Here is a 25304-nt window from a genome sequence, read left to right on the forward strand (position 1 = left end):
GTATCCCGCTCTTCCCACCTCCTCTGCAGCTTGGAGAGCTGCCCCAGCATGCAGGAGGGGCTCGGAGCCAAGAGTCCAGCTGCCACATGGAGGAGCAGTCCTGCTGGCCCTCGGGGCTGCCCCTCACTGCCCCCTGGGCTCTGCCTCTCTGCTGCCTTCAGGTTGGGGCTGCTGCTTCCCTGGAGCCATGGCCATGGCCAGCAGCAGGACCTGGTCTTTTCACTGCTGCTCTATTTTGGCTTCCTCATTGTGCTTCTTGCATTTGGATAATCCGTGAGATCTCATGTACCTTGGTGACAGTCCTGTTGTCCCTACAGTGACATCCCTGTCCCTGCAGGCAGCAGCAGGCACTGTGCAGCCCTGGGTCACAGCTGGCCTCCCTGCTAGCTCCAAAATCACAAAAGGGGCTGCTCAGGGCAAATCCAGAAGCCTGGACACCTCTTCCAAATGTGTTATCAGGAATAGAGCCAAGGGGTTGCTCCCTGCTCTTCTGATTTTTTGGGGTTCTTCATGGAATGAAGGACACGGGCTGAAAGTCCCAGTGTGGTTTGTGAGGAACCAAGGGCTGGGCCAAGAACTCCTTTTGTGGCAGCACATGCCCAAATAGACAACACTGTCCCCTGAAGTGGGGTAGATGGCCAGTGCCAGCCTGAAGAGGAATCTGAAGCTTCCAGCAGATGTCAGGGGATCTGCAGGGACAATGTGCTCAGTGGGCAGTGATTAGAACCTCATAAAATGAGTGACCATCCAAAGAAGGGTCTGGTAAAGGAAAAGGCAAATCTGAGGAGTCCATGGGCTAAAGGAGGGCTCTGCAATGCCAGAAGAGGTGGTGAAGAGCCAGCAGGCAAAGGCCCATAAGACTGCAGATTAATTGAGGATAACCATTTTGAAGTGCTGTGGGCGAGGTCTGGTGCAGCATTCGCTTGCCCTTTGTGCCCTTAGAGACACCCCGTGGCCCTGCCAAGCACTGTCCTGTGCTGCTGAGCCATCAGGGCAGATGGAAATGGGTTCAGCAGCAGAGATCCCCATGGAATTGGGTCTGCTGCCCACCCTGAGCAGCACAGGCAGGGGGGACACCCCCGGGGGTCCCAGGGCACAACAGCCCCTGCAGCAGCACCACCAGCTGGGGCCCTGCAGGGAGCACGGGGAGGGAAGCAGCAACGGCCGGCCAGGCCATCACAGACACACTGCCCTGGGCAAGGCTCTCTGGGAGCAGGGATGGCCCTGGGGAAGAGTAGGGCAGCATTTCTGGGCCTGCACAGATGGGTAAAGGAGAAAGGGAAAGCTCTTTTTGCAGGCACCTGCTCGGGGCAGGCTGCTCTGTGCCTGGGGCAGGCCTCTTGTGCTGGCCTGGGGAGCGGGGCTGGCCCTGCAGGGCACAGGCACTCTGTGCTGGGGATCTCCCAGGCAAGAGACCAGGGCTCCTGCAGCTTCACCGACCTCCATTTCCTTGCACCATAGCCAGCCTCCTCCTTGCTCACCCCAACCAGCAACTACACATGCATGAGCTGCCTGCTTCCTCCTCCTCTAGAGGAAGAGGAGGAAACACATCTCGAGAGAGAAGGGAAAGAACATAAAAACTCACAGAGAGATAGACACATAAGGAAGGGAAAGGAAAAGAAAAATTAAAGAAAAAGAAATTCCAACCCCAAACATGATGAATATTTAGTAACTCATCAGTTCCCACAAGCAGACCGCTGTGCTGCCAATCTCTGAGAAACTGCCACCTTGTCTTGGAAAGATGACCCCAGTATTTCCTGCTGAGCACCATGTTATGTCCAAAGTGGACTGACCAGAGCTCAAGTGCTCAATCTGGTGTGAGCAGGCAGAGGAGAGCTCTGCAGCCCCAGGGCATGCAGCAGCCCCAGCAAAGGAGTCTGGTGAGTGATTTGTTGCAGCCCTGGGGCAACGGCAGTGACCCCATGAGCTGGGTCTGCCTCCCAGCCTGCCCAACACAGTCCTGCAGAGTGCCCCCATGCCCCAGGCACCACTGCCCCCTCTCTCTGCAGAGCAGCACCTCTGGCTGTCATGTCAGAGATTTCAACTTTGGCCTAAAGTCATCCTCCACGGCTGCTTTCAGTTTTCTACACAGAGTCAGCCAGTGCCTCCATGATCCTTGGGGGAAACTGAAGCATGCATGAGGGCCTGGGAATAGTTAGCTTGAATCCATAGGAGCCATTCTGGAACCAAAACTTAAGAGCAAGAAGCTCACTTTTGTGGTGGTGCAGAGCTGCTGGGCACATTGTGCAAGGTGCTCCCAGACATGTTTGTGTCCTCTTCCATTTTGCCTTAGGTGACACTTCTGTTTTAGGAATGGAGTAGCCAACAGAGGTGAGACAGATACTCTGAGATCATGAAAGCCATCAGAAAGCTGATCCCAACAAGATTACTGCTATGGGCAGGTCAGCTAAACCCTGGCTAGGAGCAATGTGAGATTTAGGGGAGGGAAGAGGACCTAGGGCAGCAGAAATTAATGATTTTGAAGAGGAAAAGAGTTCAGGTAATGTTAATGCTGCTCTCACACTAACTTCAGAAATTCATGTGAGGCCCTTCCCATGTCTCAACCAGTAACCTTAATCCCTAAACCTAAATGCTACTCCACACCCTGAGAGGAATACACTACTCTAATGCCAGACCTCAAAGTATCCCTTGAAGTCAAAACTCAGCCCATAGCCTCTTTCCCTTATGCTTTTTCTCATGCTTACCTTGATCCCTGCCCTTAATACCAGCATTGAAATGCTCTGTTTAACCCTGGACAACTTCTTAACAGACCTAAACAAAACCCTAAACCGCAAAGCTTGTCCATACCCTAACCACAGAGGTCACACCTTAAACAGAACACCAAACCCTTCCACTAGATTTTCCTTAATCTCTAACCCAGAAAAGTGAGCTCTAGTCCTTAATGCCGTACATGAACAACTAACACCCAAAGCCCCCGTTCCTGTGCATTAACCTCCTCACCTTCAACCCCTCTCCTAACCCTTAACTTTATGCACTTGGCCCTTTGGGGCAGGGCAGAAATTTGAGATTGCTGTGCAGTCTGATGGCATTCAAAGATGAATGTGAGGGGCCATGGATCTGATCAGCTCGTCAAACACAAGGAGGAGATGGGTGGGAATGCTCTGATGAGCTCAGCTCTGCCTCAGGATCTCCTGCCCCAGCAGGAGGAATGTGGCTGGGGCAGTGACTGTGAGGTCACTTCTGTCTGAAGTAGCTGACAGGTCACCCTCGACTTCTCCCTGGGATCTGTACTTTTTGGCTGACATCTGCCAGTGGCCCTGCTAGGCCAGCAGAAGGCACCTGGTTGGCATGTTGACTGTGGGATCCCCTCTGCCTCCATACCCAGGAGGACCCAGGCAGAAAGAAGGCCCGCATATGGGTTGTGCTGTCCCTTCTGCTTGAGTCCATGACTGGACAGCAGGAGGCACAAGGCTTGGGTGTGTCCAGCCAAGAAGCTGCAAGGCCAGCAGCAGGCCCATGGCTTGGAAGATGCTGGTGAGGTGACTTCTGTCTGGTTGGCTGACAGGCCGCAAGAAGGCTGATGGGTTGGGATTCATAGGAAAGCCTGCAGAGGAGAAGGCAGAGCGTGCTGGTAAGAAGGGAAGGACCCAGCAGCCCTGAAGTTTTTGTCCCCTTGGCTAGAGCTTATGAGGAGATGTGTTATATTCATTGCAATGGGGCCTCATTGATTCCTCTCAACCCTGTGCAGCAGCTCGGAGGTGGCATACCACTGTTCTTCTCGTGGCATCACACTGCCCACTGCATCCCACAGACCCCCAGGAAGAGCCTTGAGCCAGATGTGGGGGTGCAGGATCTCCTCTCCCAGTGGCTGGGGTCAGGCCTTGGCTCTTCTGCTTCACCAAAACCAACCAAGACTTTTCTCAGCACAGCGCTTTGCCTGTCTGTAGTCATGGCCTCCAATTATCTGCCTTAACGCACCCCAGGGGAGACTTTGTTAGTAACAGCCCTCAGTGGGGCCCATTAACACTCCAAGTCACTTCAACTTTTCCTCCTGACTTTACTTGCTCAAGCGGTTACATCATTCTCTTCTCAGCACCTGAGCTTCATAGACTCAGCACCAAAGTACACCATGGAACTCATTAAAATGCAGAAACTCCTAACGTCTCTTCCACAGTTTTCTTCAAGTCTTCACAGCTTGTACAGCTAATTGCAGAGCCTGCGTGATGTAGTTAAGGAAGATTTCAAAAAGCACCTAACACAAATCTTTTCTTGTTTTAAAGGCTGAGTTTTGCTGCATTTCAGTTTTGAGCATCATTCTCCTATTGCTGTTGATCCAGGGTGACTTCTTTGGAGACCTTCATCGGGAGGAAAAGCAGAGTCTGGAGGTCTGACACCACCACTGCCAGCAGTGGTCTTTGTCCCTGTAACTGCAGCCCAGCCCAGCACATGAAACCCTTTCTAAGATAAGTCCTGGCTTCCTTGGGAAAATAAAATAAATAAAATAAAATAAAATAAAATAAAATAAAATAAAATAAAAAAATAAAATAAAATAAAATAAAATAAAATAAAATAAAATAAAATAAAATAAAATAAAATAAAATAAAATAAAATAAGTTGAAATTACCATTGGAACCTGAGAAATTCGGCTTGAAACTTAGTAGACACCTGGACATCCATGGTCTCTCTTGGGTCTTCTGTTGAAAACTCAGGATGAAAGTAAAGAAAATGTATCTTCAAGTGGCTGTAGCTGTACCCATGAGCTTAGCCTCTTTTGGGAAATCGTCCCCTTCCAGCCACAGAAAACTAAACTGAGTAATGTGAAAAGACCTGTCCGGTCAATAGGGTAGGGCAAAGTCATACTTCCTGTGCTATAGATGCAGAAGGCAAGAAGAATTGCATTGTGCCTTACACTACTCTGGGATGTGTAAGCCAGGTCATGCAACTTTACCTTAGTACTGACAAGTCCATCACTAAACCATGCTACTAAGTTCTACATCTACACATGGGCTCTCCAGTCGATGAACCAGCTCATGGATGGCAATCAGGGAGTCTCGGTTAGTGTGACGCTGCCTCAGGTGTGCCAGCGTGGTAGCCATTGGCACCTGCTGTTCTTCAGCCCTCAGCAAACCCCCAACAGAAGGATTCTGTGGCAGGCCAAGCAAGGTAGACAGCTGTTTAATGTCCTCCATCTCCAAGACAGCTATGCCAAAGCCCCACTGGTGCCCTCTTGGAACTTTGAAGTACCCTCTCCTGAAGTAGTCTATGCTGAGGATGCAGATAGCCTCCAGGCCAGTCCCAATGGGGTGCTTTCACCATTCCTTCCCAGTTAGACTCACTTCAGCCTCCAATACAGTTAACTCTTGGGATCCCCCTGTCACTCCAGAAATACAGGTGGGTTCTACCTCTTTATAGCTTGATGGCATTAGGGTACACTGTGCACCGGTGTCTAGTAGAGCCTGATAAATTTGTGGGTCTGATGTGCCAGGCCATTAAATATACACAGTCCAGTAAACCCTATTGTCCCTTTCCTCCCTGCCTCCCCCTGGCTGGAAGCAGGACGTCTCTAGTCCTGCTCATAGTATTCATTACTGTGTCTGGTAGATGGCCCACTGGAAACAACGTCCCACCATAGCACTGTCATCCCACAGGACAGGGGAGAGTGAGCTGACAGCCAAGGGATGCAATTCGGTGCAGGAGGTGGGGCTCAGCAGAGACAAACAGTCAAGGCAGTGGGGTGGGGGAGGCCAGCAGAAGCATCCCAATCAGTGGTGCTGCTTGTGAGGACACGTTTGTGCCAGCAGCCTGAGTGGGCAGCAGCTGTGCACAGGCGAGGGGAGGCCAGGAAGAGCAAGCCAAAAGCGCTCCTGCCAGCAGAGACAAGGCTGGGGCCGAGGGCAGGGGGAGAGGCAGGCCCAGGGCAGGGGGCTGCAAGGGCCATGCTGAGCTCCCTGCCCCTGCAGCAGCTGCACTGGCCCTCAGCAGATGTGCTGGCCGGCACACACAGGGAGGTCCTGGTGTGCATCAGAGAGCAGCAAGGAGGGTGCTGCAGAGGGCCGGGGCGAGGCGGGTGGCAGAGCCCCATGCAGGGGCTGGCTGGGGGTCCCCTCTGCTGCAGCCACCACATGGAGTGTGGCAGGAGGAGGACAGGCAGGACTCGTGGCCGCCTTGCTGCAGACGAGCCCCGAGCTGGGGGGCAAAGCTTTTCCTGCTCTGCAGGCCGAACAGCTCCTGCTTCGCCCCACACCCTGTGGCTTTGCCCTCTCCCTGCACACCACAGGGCAGAGCCTGGTCCTGGGCTCTTCCTGACATCCCTGCAGCTCCTGGCAGGCTGCAGTGACGTGCCCCTCAGCCTTCCCTCCTGTGCTGCCAGGGCACACAGCTGCCTCCTTCCCAGCTCACTGCCCACCAAGAACGTCTGACAGGGCTGCTTCCCAAGCTGGGCCTTGCCCAGGGTCAGTCCCCTGCAGGGGCAGAAACTGGCCCTTGTCCTGGTGGCTTTTCTTGGCCTTCCTCTCAGTACATTCTCTTCTCATCCTTGAACTCTTTTACTGAATACATAGGCCTAGGAGAACTTTTTGGTACAGACTAATACAGAGAAAACATTGAGTCCCTCAGCCCCGTCTCTGTCTTCTGCTATGAAGTGGCTATGGGACATGGGTTCACTATCAGATCTTTTCCTCTGACAATCTCAGCAGTGCCCAGTGACAGAACAAGACATGAGAACTCCACACAGGAAAACACTTTTACTGTGAGCAATACCAAGCACTGGATCATGTTTCCCCAGAAGTGGGAGAGTCCCCATCACTGGAGATACCCAATGCCTAACTGGAAATGTGCCTGGGCTGCCTTGTTTATGTGTCCATGCTTGGCTAGTGGGGGAGGGCTAGATGGGCTTTGGAGGTCCCCTCCAGTCTCAATAAATCTGTCACTCTGCAGTGCCTGGCAGTGTTTCTGAGAACTTCTCTGCAGTATCTCCAAACCGGCTGGACACCAGGTGCTCATGGGCCAGAGGATCGTTTGAGGATGAACTCATTCATGATGTAACCCTGAGGACAACGTGGAGCAGGGATTACAAATGTCAGCAATACCTCAACCCACAGCACTGTTTCCTCCCCCTGCCTCCCTCTACTGACCCTTCTTTCCTTCAGGATTAGAGTCAGAAGGGACCTCTGGAGGTTTCCAGTGCCAAGATCTGCTCTGAGCAGGGAGAACTTTCACATCACATCAGGCTGCTTCCTCAATGCTTCCTCCACCTCACTTTTGAAAGCCATACTTCTAGGGGCGCTAGCTGGAAGGCCAGTTCTGATTCAGTGGTGCTACAAGACAACAGTATGGAAGAGAGGGGTGACCAGCACCAAAACGACCGTGTTCTGCTGCTGTCAGTGTTCGTGGGTCCAAGAAAGTGGCGACCCTAACTCAAAGGCTGCAGGGAGGGAGTGCCTGCCAGGGCAGAAGAAGGCAGCCCCAAAGGACACAAGGGCTTTTCCACCACGTTGCAGCAAGGATCTTCATCCCACAACCACTGCTGTACCTGAGAAGAATTTAAGAGAAATGAGATCCACAGAAATTGACTACCTGCTAATTCCTTTATTTAGTTAGTTAGAAAGAGCTTAGCAGCACCTCTACATGAGGCATTTGGGTTAGAAGAAAAAGTAGAAGTTAGAGGAAGAAAAATATCTTAATTTTATAAAATGAAATTATAAAAAAAATATTTAACATATTGGAATAAAATTGAAAAGGATGAACAATTTTTGAAATATATGAACAAAGATGTTTCTGCTTTATCCAGGTATATTTCAGGGAATCACATGCAGAAGATGGGTTCCTCATTGAAATAATGAATATTGAATAATGAACATCCTCAGTGCCTCCTTGAGCTCCTTATTCCTCATACTGTAGATGAGGGGGTTCACTGCTGGAGGCACCACCGAGTACAGAAATGACACCACCAGATTTAGAGCTGGGAAGGAGACGTAAGGGGGCTTCAGATAGGCAAACATGGCAGTACTGAGATACAAGGAGACCACGGCCAGGTGAGGGAGGCACGTAGAAAAGGCTTTGTGCCGGCCCTGCTCAGAGGGCATCCTCAGCACGGCCCTGAAGATCTGCACGTAGGACAACACAATGAAAACAAAACAACCAACACCTAAACAGGCACTAACCAGAAGAGCCCAGACTTCCCTGAGGTAGGCATTTGAGCAAGAGAGCTTGAGGATTTGGGGGATTTCACAGAAGAACTGGTCCACGGCATTGCCTTGGCAGAGGGGCAGTGAAAATGTATTGGCAGTGTGCAGGACAGCAATGAGAAAGCCACTGCCCCAGGCAGCTGCTGCCATCTGGGCACAAGCTCTGTTGCTCAGGAGGCTCCCGTAGTGCAGGGGCTTGCAGATGGCAACGTAGCGGTCATAGGACATGACAGTGAGAAGGAAATACTCTGCTCCAACCAAGAAGAATAGAAAGAAGACCTGTGTAGCACATCCTTGATAGGAGATGGCCCTGGTGTCCCAGAGGGAATTGGCCATGGCTTTGGGGAGAGTGGTGGAGATGCAGCCCAGGTCGAGGAGGGCGAGGTTGAGGAGGAAGAAGTACATGGGGGTGTGGAGGCGGTGGTCGCAGGCTACGGCGGTGAGGATGAGGCCGTTGCCCAGGAGGGCAGCCAGGTAGATGGCCAGGAAGAGTGCGAAGTGCAGGAGCTGCAGCTCCCGCGTGTCTGTGAATGCCAGCAGGAGGAACTCGCTCACAGAGCTGCTGTTGGGCATTTGCTGGTTTGGTTCATGGGGTCTTGCCCAAGGGGGAAAAACGCAGTAAGAAAATACAACAGAATTATCTGACAAGGAGTAATTCATGCACGCATATGGAGGTCCCCTTCATGAGTTCTGCCTGAGGGTGTCCCTGGAAGCAGAGGACACTGCTTTAGTAATGCAATAAGCAGTCCTGCTCTACAGCAACAGATAAAGACAGGCAAAGGGTAATGCCAGATTCAATTCATTCCTGATATGTGATTATCCACATTTTTTGTTCCCAATTCACCTGAAAGGAAGCAGGGCTACAGGCTTTTCTTTTTTGTATATTTTCCTTCCTGCTGCACTCCAAGTGAAAACTAGATCCTCAGAGAAAGGGACACTCCCTTTACTTCAGAATATCCTTCAGAGGGGAATGCCCATCTGTCCATCAAGGCTAGTCTCTTCTGCTGGCATCTCTTTCAGCTGTATGACAATGACAGTCACATCCTTACCTGAAAAGAACCAGGACACTGCTGAGAGCAGAGGAATCCAGGCTCAAAGTGCACATCTCCAGACCCCTCACCCTGTCCCCATACTCCCCTTCCCCCAAGCACACCGAGGGCTCACTCCATGGGCATGTGAAACCCCCATCCCCAGCCAGCCTGGGAACAAGACCAGCAGCAGCACGGCCAGGTGGAGAAGCCAGGAGGAATGGCAGCGTGCTGCTGCCAGGGGAGGTAAGGCCAGGGAGGGACAGACGGACACTCAGCAGACCCTCCTGTGCTGCCATCTGGCTGCAGAGGAGGCAGCTCATGCTCATTGCAATTGCTGTGTGCTCTGCTTTGGCCTGCAGACACCTCCCAAAGATAGGGGGTATCAGGGGGTTTGTAGCTCCTAAAAATCAGCTAGGATAAAACCTAGCTGGGTAAAAGGATGAAAATATGATGTTGGTGCAGTCCATGAGATGAGGTTTGGGAAGGTACTTTACAAATTTAATCACTGACATTCTGATTTCTCAGTGCAATGCTCCAGGAGTCTCAGCCTCCTGTACAATACTGACAATTCATTAACATGAAATCTGGCTCTGCTCCACTGCAGGAATCTGAAAGCACAGACAACAGAAAAAGCCTTACCCTTCAGATAAACCAAGACTTGATCTTCCTATTGAAATGTCCCCTCATAATGCCATTCTCTAAAGCGCTTCAGAAACAGAGAGAACCGTCCTGACAGATGCTATCAGCCATCGGATGTGCCAGCTGTCGAAGACCCCTCTGGCAACTGCACCTGCATTGCCCTGCTGCCAGAGACTCACGGTGTCAAGAGTCTGCATGAGCCCGGCCCAGCTCAGCAGCACAACACCCGACCATGACATCGCTTGCTCTGTGCCATTGGACTCCCTCGAGGTGTCCCCAAGGCCTCGGGGCTGACAGCTCCTGAAGGCAGCAGGGTCTCTCCTGGGGTGTGGTGTTTGAAGCAGACTGAAGGCATCACTGACTGCTTCTCTCTGACCATGGGAGAAAAGCATTTTAGAAGTGTGATTTGTGCTGGAGCGTGTGGTTTTCTAACAACAGTACAAATGATTCCCTCCCTTAACCCTTCCCTTTTCCATGGTGCGGTAGCACACCTCAGCCATGGCAGGCAGGGATCATTTTAACCATTCAAACACCCTTCACCATTTCTTTTAGGAACTGAGAAAGAAACATCTTGCTTATTGGTGTCCTAACAAGAGATAGGGGAACAGAATGCTCTAAAAGGGTTTCCGTGAAGAAAGGGGAGTGGGAGACTAAGACACCATTTGTTGAGTTTCCCCAGCTGTTCATCTGGAAGATCCTCTACCCATAGACAAATCTCTTCTTCCTCTCTCGCATGACCAGCACGGTGACTGGGATGTGGAACACCCTCATCATTGTGCTGGTGCCTACAAGCTAACACCTGCAGATGCCTGTGGCCTTCTTCCTGGGGGAGATTTGTTCTCCTTGCAGACCTTGTACAGCTCCACCACCCTGTGCCAGATGCTGGCCAGCTTCCTGACTGGGGACAGCACCTCCTTTGCTCACAGAGGTGGGAGCACTATCAGCTGCACCTTCTGCATGAATTGAGTGCTTCCTGCTGAGGGCCATGTCCTACGGTCAGCCCTGGGCTGTATGCTATCCCTGTTCTCTGCAAGGCTCGAAAGTGGAAGGTGTGACTCTAGAAGGCAGCTGTACCTTAACACAAAGGATTTCTTTCATGCACAGAAACCATTTAATTCTTTTCCCAGCTACAGTTCTGTGGTCCCAATGTTGTGGACCCCTTCTGTGATTTTTCCCCTTACTGGAGCTCTCCTGCAGTGCCACGGTGATTCTCATAGTCTTTGCCTTCATAATCTGCATTTTGGATCCAATTTTCCTCTTCCTTCTCATGTGGTTTTCATGTGTGTGCATCCTGTGTTGGCATGCCCAAGGCCTTATCCACCTGCTCCTCTCTCCTCACTACTGTCACTGTTTTCTATGATACTGCCATCATCGTCAGTGCGGAGCCCATAACAGCCTGCCCTGGTTTTGGCTAGGATAGAGTTAATTTTATCTCCTAGTTGCTGCTATGGTGCTGTGTTTGGGATTTAGGATGAGAATAATGTTGATATCACACTGATGTTTTAATTGTTGCAGAGCAGTGCTTACACTAAGCCAAGGACTTTTCGGCTTCTCGCTCTGTCCTGCCAGCGAGCAGGCTGGGGGTGCAGCAGGAGCTGGGAGGGGACAGACCCAGGACAGCTGACCCCAACTGGCCAAAGGGGTATTCCATACCATCTGACGTCATGCTAAACAATATATAGGGGTGGCTAGCAGGGGTGGGGTGGGCAGCTGCTCAGAGATAGGCTGGGCATCAGTCAGTGGGTGGTGAGCAATTGCATTGTGCATCACTTGTTTTGTATACATTATTATCAGTATTATTATTATAATTATTATTTTTTTCCTTTCTTTTCTGTCCTAATAAACTGTCTCTATCTCAACCCACAGGCTTTATTTTCCTGATTCTCTCCCCTATCCCAGAGAGGGAGGGAGGAGGGGGAGCGAATGGCTGTGTGGTGCTTAGCTGCCGGCCGGGTTAAACCACAACATAGCCCTCCTCAGAGATTTTAAGCAAGCCTTTTCCCAAACCTTCATCATCCTCCTGGTCAATCCTCAGGTTGAATAGAGGTGATGTGGGAAGGGTGGGAAAGGTGCTGGTTGAGCTGCTGACGTAGTCATAAGACCTGTCTCAAAGAGATGGGAAAGGACAAATTGATCAATGACATTCCTTGGGACTCAGAAAAGGCAGATGTCAAACCCATTTTCTACTAGAAGCACGAGCAGAAGGATGATTATGCCTAGTCAAGAATTAAAATGCTAGCCTTAACCCTAGCCCTCAGCCAAGAACTAAACAAAACTCTAACCCACAAAGTTTGCCCTCATCCTACACCTTGAGTAGGCATCTTGAGCAATCCCACCAATCCCTCCCTCAAAGCCCTTGCCATTCCATTAGCCATTCCATTAGCCCAAGCAGTCGACTTCTAATCTCTAAACGTTAAATTGAACACCTAAACCCCAAAGCCCTCCACTACACACAGAGCACATCTCATCTTCAACCCCACTCCTACCCCTAACTTCAGCTGTTTGTCCCCTTGGGCAGGGCAGGGATTGTGAGGTCCTTGAACAAAGAGTCACTCTCCATCTTTTTTATAAGCCACCTTTAAGTACTGAAAGGCTGCGATGAGGTCACCCAGGAACCTTCTCTTCTCCAGGCTGTACAGCCCCAGCTCTCTCAGCCTTTCTTCAAAGGAGAGGTGCTCCAGCCCCTTGATCATCTTCTTGGCCCTCCTCTGGACCTGTTCTAACAGATCCACATGCTTCTTGTGCTGGGGGCCCCACACCTGGACGCAGGACTCCAAGTGGGGCCTCAAAAGGGCAGAACAGAGGGGGACAATCACCTCCCTCCACCTGCTGCCCACTCCTCTCTTGATGCAGCCCAGGATACAGTTGGCCTTCTGGGCTATAACCACGCACTGCTGGCTCATGTTGAGCTTTTCGTCCAGCAGAGCCTCCAAATCCTTCTCTGCAGGGCTGCTCTCAATGAGTTCTTCTCCCAGCCTCTCCTCCTGTCTGGGACTTCCCCAGCCCAGGTGCAGCACCTTGCACTCGGACTTGTTGAACCTCCTTAGGTTCACATGGGCCCACATTTCAAGCTTGTCCAGGACCCTCCGGACATCATCCCTTCCTCTGTTGCATCAACTACACCTCTCAGCTTGGTGTCATCTGCAAGCTTGCTGAAGGTGCACTCGACCCCACTGTCTATGTCATTGATAAAGATATTAAAAAGTACTGGTCCGAGGACAGACCCCTAAGGTACACCACTCATCACCAGCCTCCACCTGGACATAGAGCCATTGACCGCTGCTCTCTGGGTGTGACATTCAAGCCAACTCCCTATCCACTCAATGGTGCACCCATCAAATGCATCTCTCTCCAGTTTGGAGACCAGGATGTCGTGTGGGACCGTGTCAAATGTCTTACGGAAATTCAAGTAGATGACATTGGTTGGTCTTCTCTTGTTTTCTGATGTGGTCACTCCATTGTGGAAAGCCACCAGATTGGTCAGGCATGATTTACCCTTTGGTGAAGCCATGCTGGCTGTCTGAGATCACCTCTTTGTCTTGCAAGTGCCTTGACATTGATTCCAGGAGGATCTTTTCCGTGATCTTGCCAGTCAGTGAGGCGAGGCTCACCATTCTGTAGTTCCCTGGGTCCTCCTTTCTACCCTTTTTTAAAATGGGAGTGATGTTTTCCCTTTTCCAGTCACCAGGGACTTCACCCGACTGCCAGAACTTTTCAAATATGATGGAGAGAGGCTTGGCAACTACATCAGCCAGTTCCCTCCGGACCCTGGGATGCAAGTCATCAGGCCCCATAGACTTGTATGTGTTTATGTTCATCAGGTGGTCCTGAACCTGCTCTTCACTTACAGCAGGTGGGACTTTGCCCCCCCAGCTTCCATCTATGGGTTCAGGGAAACGAAAGACTTGGGAAGCCTGACTGGCAGTGAAGACTGAGGCAAAGAAGTTGTTGAGTACCTCAGCCTTCTCTATGTCTGTCATTACCAGTTCACCCCTCTCATCCGTCACAGGGGGTACACTCTCCTTGGCCTTTCTTTTCTGAGCAATGTATCTATAGAATCCCTTCCTGTTACGCTTTGCATCCCTTGCCAAGCTCAGTTCCATCCGTGCCTTGGCTTTCCTTATCCCATCCCTGCTCATCCGAAACTGAAGCATGCGTGAGGGCCTGGGAAAAGGAACCCTGGATCCATAGAAGCCATTTGGGAAACAAAACTTGTAGGTAGGAAGCGCAATTTTGTGGAGGTGCAGAGCTGATGGACACACTGCCGAGGATGCTCCTAAAGACATGTATGTCCTTTTCCCTCCTGACTACAATGCCACTTCCTTCTCAGGAATGGAGTAAGCCAACAGAGGTGAGACAGATACTCTACGATCATCAATGTCATCAGAAAGCTGATCCCAATAAAATATGGGAAGGTTAAGAGCAGCCTGGACAAGAAAGACATGAGATTTTGGGGTGGGAAGAGGAGCATGGAAGCAGAAAATAATGATTTTGTAGAGGTAAGAGGGGTCATGTAATGTAAATATTGCGGTAACACTGACTTAGAACAGTCATGTATGGCCCTTACCTTATTTTAACAGTAGTTTTAATCCCTAAACCTAAATGCTACTCCAGCACTCTGACAGAAATCCCCTACTCTAATGCTTGAACTCAAAGTATCCCGTGAAGCAAAACTCAGGCCATAGCCCCTTTCCCTTACCTTTATTCTCTTACTCACCCAAATGCCTTCCCTTGACACTAGCATTAAAATGCTCTATTTATCCCTAGACTTCTTGGCAGACCTAAACAAAACCCTAAACCGCAGAGCTTGTCCATACCCTAAACACAGAAGCACACCAAAACTTCCCAGTAAAAGTCTGCTTTACTCTCTAACCCAGAAAGGTGAGCCCTAATCCCTAGGGGACTAGAGAGAGGTCAGCTCTGCCTCAGGATCCCCTGCCCCAGCAGGAGGAATGTGACTAGGGCAGTGACTGTGAGGTCCCTTCTGTCTCTGCAGATGATGGGGCAGCAGCAGGAACATGTCACGGAAAGGGACTGTGAGGTCACTTCTGTCTGAAGTAGCTGACAGGTCACCCTTGACTTCTCCCTGGGATCTGTACTTTTTGGCTGATATCTGCCAGTGGCCCTGGTAGGCCAGCAGAAGGCACCTGGTTGGCATGCTGACTGTGGGATCCCCTCTGCCTCCATACCCAGGAGGACCCAGACAGAAAGAAGGCCCACATATGGGTTGTGCTGTCCCTTCTGCTTGAGTCCATGACTGAACAGCAGGAGGCACAAGGCTTGGTTGTGTCTAGCCAAGAAGTGCAAGGCCAGCAGCAGGCCCATGGCTTGGAAGATGCTGGTGAGGTGACTTCTGTCTGCTGGGCTGACAGGCCACAAGAAGGCTGATGGGTTGGGATGCCTACTTTAGGAGTGGTTTCCACCCTGATGGAGCTTTCTTTGGTGGCAGGAAAGATCAGGAGAGAAAAAACTGCCACAAAGTGCACATTGGAAGGTTGGCACTGGCCATGAGGAGGAAGAAATGCCCAGGGGATCAACTGCTCTTGCTCTAGAGACTGAGGCAAAGAAGGCATTAAGTGCCTCAGCCTTTACCTCATCTCTTGTCACCAGGTTTCCTCCCACATCCAATAAAGGAAGATGATTCCCCTTAATCCTCCTTTATTTAAAGTGTTTATATAAACAGTTTTTGTTTTCTTTGACAGTAATAGACAGATTGACCTCCAGCTGGGCTTTGGCCCTTCTAATTTTGACCTGCACAGCCCCATAACATTTAGGACACAGCTCCAGACAAACTGACAGTATGCATGAGAATGAAGAACAGAAAAGGTGGAACCTGGCAGCATTCCATCCCCTACCCTTCTGTGACTCTATGCTGCAATTCCATTCAGCTGGTTACTCCTGTATTATCCAAACTTTCCTGCAACTCCTGATGCTGCCATCTTGTCAGACAGAGCACAATCACGTGAAGGTTGAACTGTCTGCCTGCAGACATTAAACGCTGACAAAATGGAGCATCAGTGTGGGGGAATCTTGAGAAACTGCAGGATTCTGCCTACAGAAACATCCTGACATTTACAACGAGAAGAGCCTGGTCCTACACCAGAGGAAGAGGAACCCCACACATCAGGACAGATTGGGACCCTGCTGAGTGAGCAGTGCCCAGGAGGAGGAGGGCCTGGGCACCGTGAGGGATCTCATACAAGCTACTCAGCTAAGACCCGGTGTGACACAACATGGACAAGCGTCTACAGCCAGCTGGGAAAGAGGTGTAGGTCTGGGAGACACTAGGATACTCTGGCCTTTAGAGGAGCAAGGACATAGGCAAGGCTGAAAGTCCCAACAGGACCAAGATCTTTGTGTCCATGGCTATGGCTGTTGTCTCTGCCACTGAGGCCTATGAGGAGACAGCTTATTGTTAAAGCACCAGGGCCTCATTGCCTCCTCACCACCACCCATGAACCAGGCAGGGGTCGTACCATTCTCCTGCACTTGGCCATGCACATCCCCATCTCCTACTGCCCCAGGAAGAGCCCTGAGCAAGGTGTGAAGGGAAAGGATCTCCCTTCCCAGGGGCCAGGGGACAAGGTGTAGTCCTTTTCTTTGGTGAAACACATCCAGGTTGTCTACACATCAGTGTCACCTTCACATTGCCTTTGTCTCCTTGTCCTCACTGCCTCCAATGCTCTGCTCTAACGAGCTCCAAGGGAGGCTGTGTCAGTCCTGGCCCTCGAGGGACACTGCAGGAAACTTGCATCTGACCTGGACTTCTTGAGAGATTTCTTCAATTGTCTCTCAGTGCCTGAGGTTCGTGGGCTCATCACCAAAGCCCCCAGAGGGGTGATTCCAATGCCTTGGGCTGGGCCTCTGGTGCTGAGCTGGGCCGGGCTCCTGGGACAGAGAGCTCCTGGCAAGAGGGCCCTGGTGCAGAGACACAGCTCTGCCCAGGAGCAGCTCCTCTGCACAGCACAGCAGGGCTGGGGGCTCTGACCACAGCAGAGACACAGAGAGGAGAGAAGGAGAGAGGGCTTGGAGGCAGTTGGGAGTGGGAGGATGCTGAGAGCTGACTGCAGGAGAAATCTGCACAGCCCTTGACAAGGTAAGTGTCTGGCTGCAGGGCCATGCAGCTGCACGTCCTGGAAGGGTCTCCTCCTGGGTCTGGTTTTCAGAGAGAAAAGCTGAGATCCTGCTCATGCACCTGCAGACAAGGTGAGGATTCTGTCCAGCTGCACTGGGACTGGGGCTTTAAGCTGTCTCCACTTATTGGGAAAGACAAGAGTGTGATCATTGTCCTAAGCAAAAGAAAATCTGCCTTGCTCCACACTGTGGTTGGAGGTGTACTTTGCAACAACACTGCAAAGTTCATGGATCTGATAAGTGGACTGAACTTGAGTTTCCCCCATGGTCCTGCTTGCCACCTGCTTCACAGCAGGAGGGACTCCTCTGGAACCCACAGCAATCCCTCCTCCCAGTGCCACTCTCAGACAGCATCAGCTGGCACTCAAGTGATAGAGCTGCAGAAATGTTCTCTTGCAAAGCGAGAGGCTCAGGCGTGGGTTGCTCTAAGTTTTGTGATAGCTTTTCCTCAGAGAAGTCTCTTCTAACATTTTTCTGCCTTATCCTCTTCAACAGACAACTGTGTCCAATGTCAGAAAATGCCCAACAGCAGCTCCATCACCGAGTTCCTCCTGCTGGCATTCGCAGACACGCGGGAGCTGCAGCTCCTGCACTTCGCACTCTTCCTGGGCATCTACCTGGCTGCCCTCCTGGGCAACAGCCTCATCCTCACCACTGTAGCCTGCGACCACTGCCTCCACACCCCCATGTACTTCTTCCTCCTCAACCTCGCCGTCCTCGACCTGGGCTGCATCTCCACCACTCTCCCCAAAGCCATGGCCAATTCCCTCTGGGACACCAGGGCCATCTCCTATCAAGGGTGTGCTTCACAAGTCCTGTTTTTCGTCTTCTTCTTTGGTTCAGAGTATTCTCTTCTCACCATCATGTCCTATGATCGCTACGTTGCCATCTGCAAGCCCCTGCACTACGGGAGCCTCGTGGGCAACAGAGCTTGTGCCCAGATGGCAGCAGCTGCCTGGGGCAGTGGCTTTCTCAATGCTGTCCTGCACACGGCCAATACATTTTCCCTGCCCCTCTGCCAAGGCAATGCTTTGGAGCAGTTCTTCTGTGAAATCCCCCACATCCTCAAGCTCTCTTGCTCAGATGCCTACCTCAGAGAATTTGAGGTACTTGTTTTGAGTCTTTCTTTAGTATTTGGTTGTTTTGTTTTCATTGTGTTATCCTATGTGCAGATCTTCAGGACTGTGCTGAGGATGCCCTCTGAGCAGGGCCGGCACAAAGCCTTATCCACGTGCCTCCCTCACCTGGCTGTGGTCTCCCTGTTTGTCAATACAGGCGTGTTTGCCCACCTGAAGCCCCCCTCCATCTCTTCCCCATCCATGGACCTGGTGGTGTCAGTTCTGTACTCCGTGGTGCCCCCGGCAGTGAACCCCCTCATCTACAGCATGAGGAACCAGGAGCTCAAGGATGCCTTGAGGAAACTGATGACCTGATATCTTTCAAAAAAAAAAAAAAAAAGCCCATTTTCTTCTGCATATGACTCATAATTCATTGCAGGAACAAGGTTATCTTTTTGGTCATTTTTCATACTCTGGAGAGCGTCATCACAAGCTCAGAGCTGTGTGGTGTATGGGTAGGAGTTTCAGCAATAGCTGGCCAGGCCATTGCTCATTGCTCACTTGGGAAATGCTCCCTGGAAGACAGAAGATCAGGGCCTGCTGTATGTGCATGGGAGATGTGGAAAGAGAAACCCAGTGCTGGTGCCAGCAGGCACATCATATGCATGTGGAGAGATGAACACGATGGAGCACAAAGTCCATCAGCTATTCCTACAAGTGTCACGAAGGCCAGTTGGGCAGATAGCGTCACAAGACCAAGTAACGTCCCCTGGGAAGCCACCTGAAGGCAGCTCTGGGATGTGCTTCCTTGAACCGCGGTCCCTGTGCCCATTCCTCATGTCCTGGGGTATCTCAGATGAGGGAAGAGCACGGTGAGGTACTGCAGGGCTGAGGTGCCTCCCACCCTCTGGCAGTGGCTGCAGGAGCCAGAGGGACACTGCAAATAGTGCATTGCACTGTGCATGGGTGTGCAAGCCCTTGACTCATATCTCTCAACAGCCCTGTTTGCATGAGGCAAGCTCAGATGTGGACACCTCACAGAGCCCTGCCATTGCCCTGTGTGACTCCAGAAACAACCCCCAGTGTCCCTGTGAGATTTCTGTCACCCCCCTTGCACACGTTCATTGCAGATGCCCCTCTCTGCTATGTCACACTACCCTGCCTTTCTGGACCAGGCCATCAAGCATTTGGATCAGTAAGATTTCTGGGGACTTGGAAAAGGCAGGCATCAAACACATCTTCAGGAAGGGCAAGAAAAAGGATTGGCAGAATTGCAATTGTCACCTCTACCCCTGGGAACGTGGTGGGGAAAGTCCTGCCACAGCCATCTTCAGGGACATGGAGGAAACAAAGGAACTGCTGAAACAGAAGGGGAGGGGAAAGAAGGCATTGTGGTGAACCTGGACTTTAGCAAGGCCTTTGCCATGGTCTCCTGGAGTCTCCCTTTAGCCAGACTGGTGATATTTGGACTGAAGAAGGGGATGATGTTGGGGGAAGGAAGGTGGCTGGACATTAGTGGAACAAAGTCCCTCAAGGGGTCCCTCAAAAAGGGGCTAGACTTTGGCTAGACTTTTAGCCTAGACATCAGGAAGAGGTTCTTCACCAAAAGGGTGGTTGCACACTGGAACAGGCTCCCCAGTGAAGCAGTCACTGCACCAAGCCTGTCCGAATTTAAGAAGAGATTGGACTGTGCACTTAGGCACATGGTCTAAACTTTTGGGCAGACCTGTGCGGTGCCAGGAGTTGAACTTGATGATCCTTATGGGTCCCTTCCAACTTGGGATATTCTATGATTCTATGAAAGTCTTCCTGCCTGCCAGTTACCAGCAGCACGCTTCAGTCATGGGCACTTGGGCTAACACTGTTGACCCTCTTTTTTATCTTCCTTTATGATGGCATTGAACACATTTCTCAATCTTGATCTCTTAAACGTGAGTTATTCTTTAATTCAGTGACTTCTTTCCTTGGAGTTCTGCTTGAAGACAGAGGAAGCAGAGGAAGAAGAAAAAAAAAAGTTGGGAAATATATTTTGGTAAATGTTTGCATAAGGCTATTCACAGAAAAAGCGTAATTTGGTTGATTGTACTTGTTCACAGTGCCGTCAATTTTTTAAAAAAAAAAAAAAAGAGAGAGAGAATAAATCAAGAAAATTCATAGAAAAAAAGCTGGTGGTGCTGCCAAAAAAGACTCTTTCAGCTATTACTTAGAGCCCTTTTATGCACAGGTTTCCATTGTTTCCTAGATCTACTTTTATGGCTGGTTTCAATTCTCTATTCAGAGGTGGCCACTGCCTCCAGGATGCCCTGGGGTAGCCAAGGCACGCAGGTGGGACAAGTGACGCAGGGCCTAGGGGAGTACTTTTGGAGCACAAGCTGGGGGGCATGAACTGAGGCTGGGCCCCGCAGGGGCTGTACAGGGCTGCTAAGCACAGAATCATAGAAGGGCTTGGGTTGGAAGGGACCTTAAAGATCCTGTGGTTCCATTAGGTTCACATGCACCCAGATCTCAAGCTTGTGCCGCACTGGTGCTGGCCTAGGCCTTTTATTTCAGGTGCAGGCCTTTTCCTGGAGCATATACTGCATTGGTCATGGCACAAAAATGCTGTTTCTACACCAGCAATCTGGAGCCTCCTTCATGTTAGGCCATATTTCAGTGTCCTTCCTGCTGCTTAGATTTTTTTTATCTCATGGACGAACTGGATCACTGAGTATTCTGAAGCCAATTACCATGCTTTGTGTTGTTTTGTTTTGTTTTGTTTTGTTTTTTCCTCTGAAGTACAATCATAAAATCATAGAATGGCTTGAGTTGGAACGGACCTCAAAGATCATCTAGTTCCAATCCCCTTGCCATAGGCAGGGACACCACCCACTAGATCAGGTTGCTCAGGGCCTCATCTAACATGGTCTTGAACATCTCCAAGGAAGAAACATCCACAAACTCTCTAGGCAAACTGTTCCAGTACCTTACCACCCTCTGAGTGAAGAATTTCCTCCTAACCTCTAATCTAAATCTCCCCTCTTTTAATTCAAAACCATTTCCCCTTGTCTTGGGCTGTGTGCCATCCCTGTTCTCTGCAAGGCTCATGAAGTGGAAGGTCTGACTCCAGAAGGCAGCTGTACCTGAACCAGGGGAATTCCTCTCATGTACAGTAATTATTTCTCCTCCTCCCAGCTACAGTGCTGTGGCCCCAGTGTCATGAACCTCTTCTGCGGTTTTGCCCCATTGCTGGAGCTCTCCTGCAGTGCCACAGTGATACTCATGGTTTTGCTTTCATAATCTGTATTTTGGATCCAATCTTCCTCTTCCAAATCATGCAGTTTTCATGTGTGTGCGTCCTGTGTTGGCAGACCCAAGGCCTTATCGACCTGCTCTTCTGTCCTCATGAGTGTCACTGTTTTCTATGGCACCATCATCACTGTGTGTGAAGTGCATAACAGCGCATAACAGAAGCTACTAATACAATCACCAAGTCAAAAAAAAAACAAAAGAAATCAGTATCTTATTCCCTTCAAGCATTTGTTACAGCATTGTTTTTACAGTAATCATAATATTAGTCTTTCCACACAGGAACAGGACATACTCATAGGCATGCATAAAAGTTTCTTTGTAGAGAGAAGTACTTTTGGTCTTCCTCCTCAGAGATTTTAACCAAGTCCTTTCCCAAACCAACACCATTCTCCCGGTCAGCCCTCAGGTTGCTTAGAGGTTGTGTGGGAAGGATGAGAGAGGTGCTGGTGGAGCTGCAGATGTAACCATAAGACCTCTCTCAAAGACCTTGGAAAGGCCAGATAAAGGAGAGACGTTGCTCAGGATTTTGAAAAGGTAGATGTAAAAGGCATCTTCTACAAGAAGAGTAAACACAAGGATGATTAAGCCTAACGAAGGATTAAAATGCCAGCCTTAAACCTAGCCCTCTAACCAAATCTAAACTAAAAGCCTCAAAACTTGTCCTTATCCCAAATCTTGAGCAGGCACCTTGAGCAGAACACCAATCCCTCCCTCAAAGCCCTTGCCGTTCCCTTAACCATAGGGGGTGACCTCTAATTCCTAAACATTAACCTGATCATCTAACCGCCAAAGACCTCCACCATGCACACAGCACACCTCATCTTCAACCCCACTGCTACCCCGAACTTCAGCTCTTTGTCCCCTTGTGGGAGGGCAGGGACTGTGAGGTCCTGCAGCAGTCCCATGGCATTGGAAGAGGCATGTGAGGTAACAGGTATGTGGTCAGATCAGAGGCCACAGGGAGGAGCTGGCTGGGAATGCTGTGATGAGGTCAGGTGTGCCTCAGGATCTGCTGGGCCTGCAGGAGGCACATGGCTGTGAAGGAGGCTGGGAGGTCACATCTGTCTCTGGAGCTGACGGACCATCAGGAGGAATGTGGCACAGATATGGACTGTAAAGGCCAGAAGCATGCACATGGTGTCAAACATGATGGCGAGTCAACTTCTGTTCTGGTCAGGTGATAGACCACCGGAAGGCTGATGGGATGGGAGTCATGCTTGAGGTATAGTTTGTGAGACCATAGAATCATAGAATGGCTCCTGTTGGATGAGACCAACAGTGCTGGCCAACAGGGGGACACTGCAGGAAAATTGCATCTGACTTGGACTTCATGAAAGATTTCTTCAGTTTGCTCTCAGTGCTTGAGTTTCGTGGGCTCATCACCAAAGCCCCCAGAGGGGTGACTACAATGCCTTGGGCTGGGCCTCTGCTGCTGAGCTGGGCCGGGCTCCTCGGACAGAGAGAGCTCCTGGCAAGAGGGCCCTGGTGCAGAGAGCCAGCTCTGCCCAGGAGCAGCTCCTCTGCACAGCACAGCAGGGCTGGGGGCTCTGACCGCAGGTGGCATGGGGAGAGAAGTTGGAGGCAGAAGAACTTGGAGAAGAACTTGGAGGCAGTTGGGAGTGGGAGGATGCTGAGAGCTGACTGCAGGAGAAATCTGCACAACCCTTGACAAGGTAAGTCTCTGGCTGCAGGGCCATGCAGCTGCAGGTCCTGGAAGGGTCTCCTCCTGGGTCTTGTTTCTGGGAGGGCAGTGGGCAATGCAGTGGGCTTTGAGAGTCCTGCTGGATTGCACTGTGTGGTGAGGAAGACTGGCAGAAGCCCCTTGGAGTGTCATAACCTAGCTGCCCCTAGTAAACCAAAAGCAGAGTGGCCAAGCCTGCTCCAGACTCTGCAGGGGTGCAGTTGGGATGCTGGGACACCCCAGCTTGCAAATATTCATCTCTGTCCTTGGGGCATCCTCCTGGTGTGCAGGCTGCTCTCCAACAGGACGCAGCTCTCTCATGGCATCCTTGTATTATCCAGGTGCCCGAAGGAGAAGACACCTCCGTTCTAAGGCCATGTCCGTGCTGCTGGATGGCTGTCTGTGGGCAGCTGGAGGGAGGCATCTGCAGCCCTGGCGAAGAGAGAAAAGCTGAGATCCTGCTCATGCACCTGCAGACAAGGTGAGGATTCTGTCCAGCTGCACTGGGACTGGGGCTTTAAGCTGTCTCCATTTATTGGGAAACACAAGAGTGTGATCATTGCCCTAAGCAAAAGAAAATCTGCCTTGCTCTACACTGTGGTTGGAGGTGTACTTTGCAACAACACTGCAAAGTTCATGGATCTGATAAGTGGACTGAACTTGAGTTTCCCCCATGGTCCTGCTTGCCACCTGCTTCACAGCAGGAGGGACTCCTCTGGAACCCACAGCAATCCCTCCTCCCAGTGCCACTCTCAGACAGCATCAGCTGGCACTCAAGTGATAGAGCTGCAGAAATGTTCTCTTGCAAAGAGAGAGGCTCAGGCGTGGGTTGCTCTAAGTTTTGTGATAGGTTTTCCTCAGAGAAGTCTCTTCTAACTTTTTTCTGCCTTATCCTCTTCAACAGACAACTGTGTCCAATGTCAGAAAATGCCCAACAGCAGCTCCATCACCGAGTTCCTCCTCCTGCCATTCGCAGACACGCGGGAGCTGCAGCTCCTGCATTTCACGCTCTTCCTGGCCATCTACCTGGCTGCCCTCCTGGGCAACGGCCTCATCCTCACCGCCGCAGCCTGCGACCACCGCCTCCACACCCCCATGTACTTCTTCCTCCTCAACCTCGCCGTCCTCGACCTGGGCTGCATCTCCACCACTCTCCCCAAAGCCATGGCCAATTCCCTCTGGGACACCAGGGCCATCTCCTATCAAGGGTGTGCTTCACAAGTCCTGTTTTTCGTCTTCTTCTTTGGTTCAGAGTATTCAATTGTCACCATCATGGCCTATGACCGCTACATTGCCATCTGCAAGCCCCTGCACTACGGGACCCTCCTGGGCAGCAGAGCTTGTGCCCAGATGGCAGCAGCTGCCTGGGGCAGTGGGGTTCTCTATGCTCTGCTGCACACGGCCAGTACATTTTCCCTGCCCCTCTGCCAAGGCAATGCGGTTGACCAGTTCTTCTGTGAAATTCCTCAGATCCTCAAGCTCTCCTGCACTGACTCCTATCTCAGGGAAGCTGGATTTCTCATGTTCAGTGCTTTTTTGGGGTTTGGATGTCTTTCTTTCATTGTGGTGTCCTATGTGCAGATCTTCATGGCAGTGCTGAGGATGCCCTCTGAGCAGGGCCGGCACAAAGCCTTTTCCACGTGCCTCCCTCACCTGGCTGTGGTCTCCCTGTTTGTCAATACAGGCGTGTTTGCCTACCTGAAGCCCCCCTCCATCTCTTCCCCATCCATGGACCTGGTCGTGTCAGTTCTGTATTCAGTAGTGCCTCCGGCTGTGAACCCCCTCATCTACTGCATGAAGAACCAGGAACTAAGGGATGCAGTGAGGACACTGCTTGAATACACATATTTTCAGCATATTCGCCTAGAATAATATGCCTATAATCAGAAATCCCAGCTTTTCACAAAAAAAAAAACCATACTTTTTTATTATCTATCCGTACTATTATTTTCTCTAACTTTTTTTTTTTTTTTCTGATTTATAAAATACTATTCTTAGCCTCCTACAGGTTAATTATTTTCTGATAAAGCACTGCTTTTTATTAGATAAACCCAATATCGAAGTCATCAGAATTTCATTGGTCTCAGTTGCCATCTTGTCCCTTTTCCTCTGGAGCTGGGGGAGCAGCCCCAGCACGCAGGTGGGGCTCAGGGCCTAGAGCCCAGCTGCCACATGGAGGAGCAGCCCCGGTGGCCCTCGCGGCTGCCCCTCACTGCCCGCTGGGCTCTGCCTCTCTGCTGCCTTTGGGTCGGGGCTGCTGCTTCCCTGGAGCCACGGCCATGGCCAGCAGCAGGACGTGGCCTTTTCACTGCTGCTTTCTTTTGGC

General features: G+C 50.9%; 3 protein-coding genes across 3 annotated transcripts; 2 read left to right on the forward strand and 1 right to left on the reverse strand.

Moving 5' to 3' along the window:
- Positions 1-7787: 7787 nt before the first annotated feature.
- Positions 7788-8720, reverse strand: LOC136787200 (olfactory receptor 14A16-like). Its single transcript, XM_066984331.1, has one exon. The coding sequence runs from the start codon at positions 8718-8720 to the stop codon at positions 7788-7790; it is 933 nt and encodes a 310-aa protein (XP_066840432.1).
- An 8749-nt stretch (positions 8721-17469) lies between these two features.
- LOC136787033 (olfactory receptor 14C36-like) lies at positions 17470-18384 on the forward strand. The gene has a single exon (XM_066984140.1). The coding sequence runs from the start codon at positions 17470-17472 to the stop codon at positions 18382-18384; it is 915 nt and encodes a 304-aa protein (XP_066840241.1).
- A 5521-nt stretch (positions 18385-23905) lies between these two features.
- Positions 23906-24859, forward strand: LOC136787043 (olfactory receptor 14C36-like). The gene has a single exon (XM_066984150.1). The coding sequence runs from the start codon at positions 23906-23908 to the stop codon at positions 24848-24850; it is 945 nt and encodes a 314-aa protein (XP_066840251.1). The 3' UTR covers positions 24851-24859.
- The last annotated feature ends 445 nt before the right edge of the window (positions 24860-25304 follow it).

Source organism: Anser cygnoides, chromosome 28 (genome assembly GCF_040182565.1).
Source record: "Anser cygnoides isolate HZ-2024a breed goose chromosome 28, Taihu_goose_T2T_genome, whole genome shotgun sequence".
Lineage (NCBI taxonomy): Eukaryota > Metazoa > Chordata > Aves > Anseriformes > Anatidae > Anser > Anser cygnoides.

Bases quoted from the DNA above. Each gene is read 5' to 3' on its own strand.
- LOC136787033 (XM_066984140.1), top strand. From the start codon at position 17,470: ATGCCCAACAGCAGCTCCATCACCGAGTTCCTCCTGCTGGCATTCGCA.
- LOC136787043 (XM_066984150.1), top strand. From the start codon at position 23,906: ATGCCCAACAGCAGCTCCATCACCGAGTTCCTCCTCCTGCCATTCGCA.
- LOC136787200 (XM_066984331.1), bottom strand. From the start codon at position 8,720: ATGCCCAACAGCAGCTCTGTGAGCGAGTTCCTCCTGCTGGCATTCACA.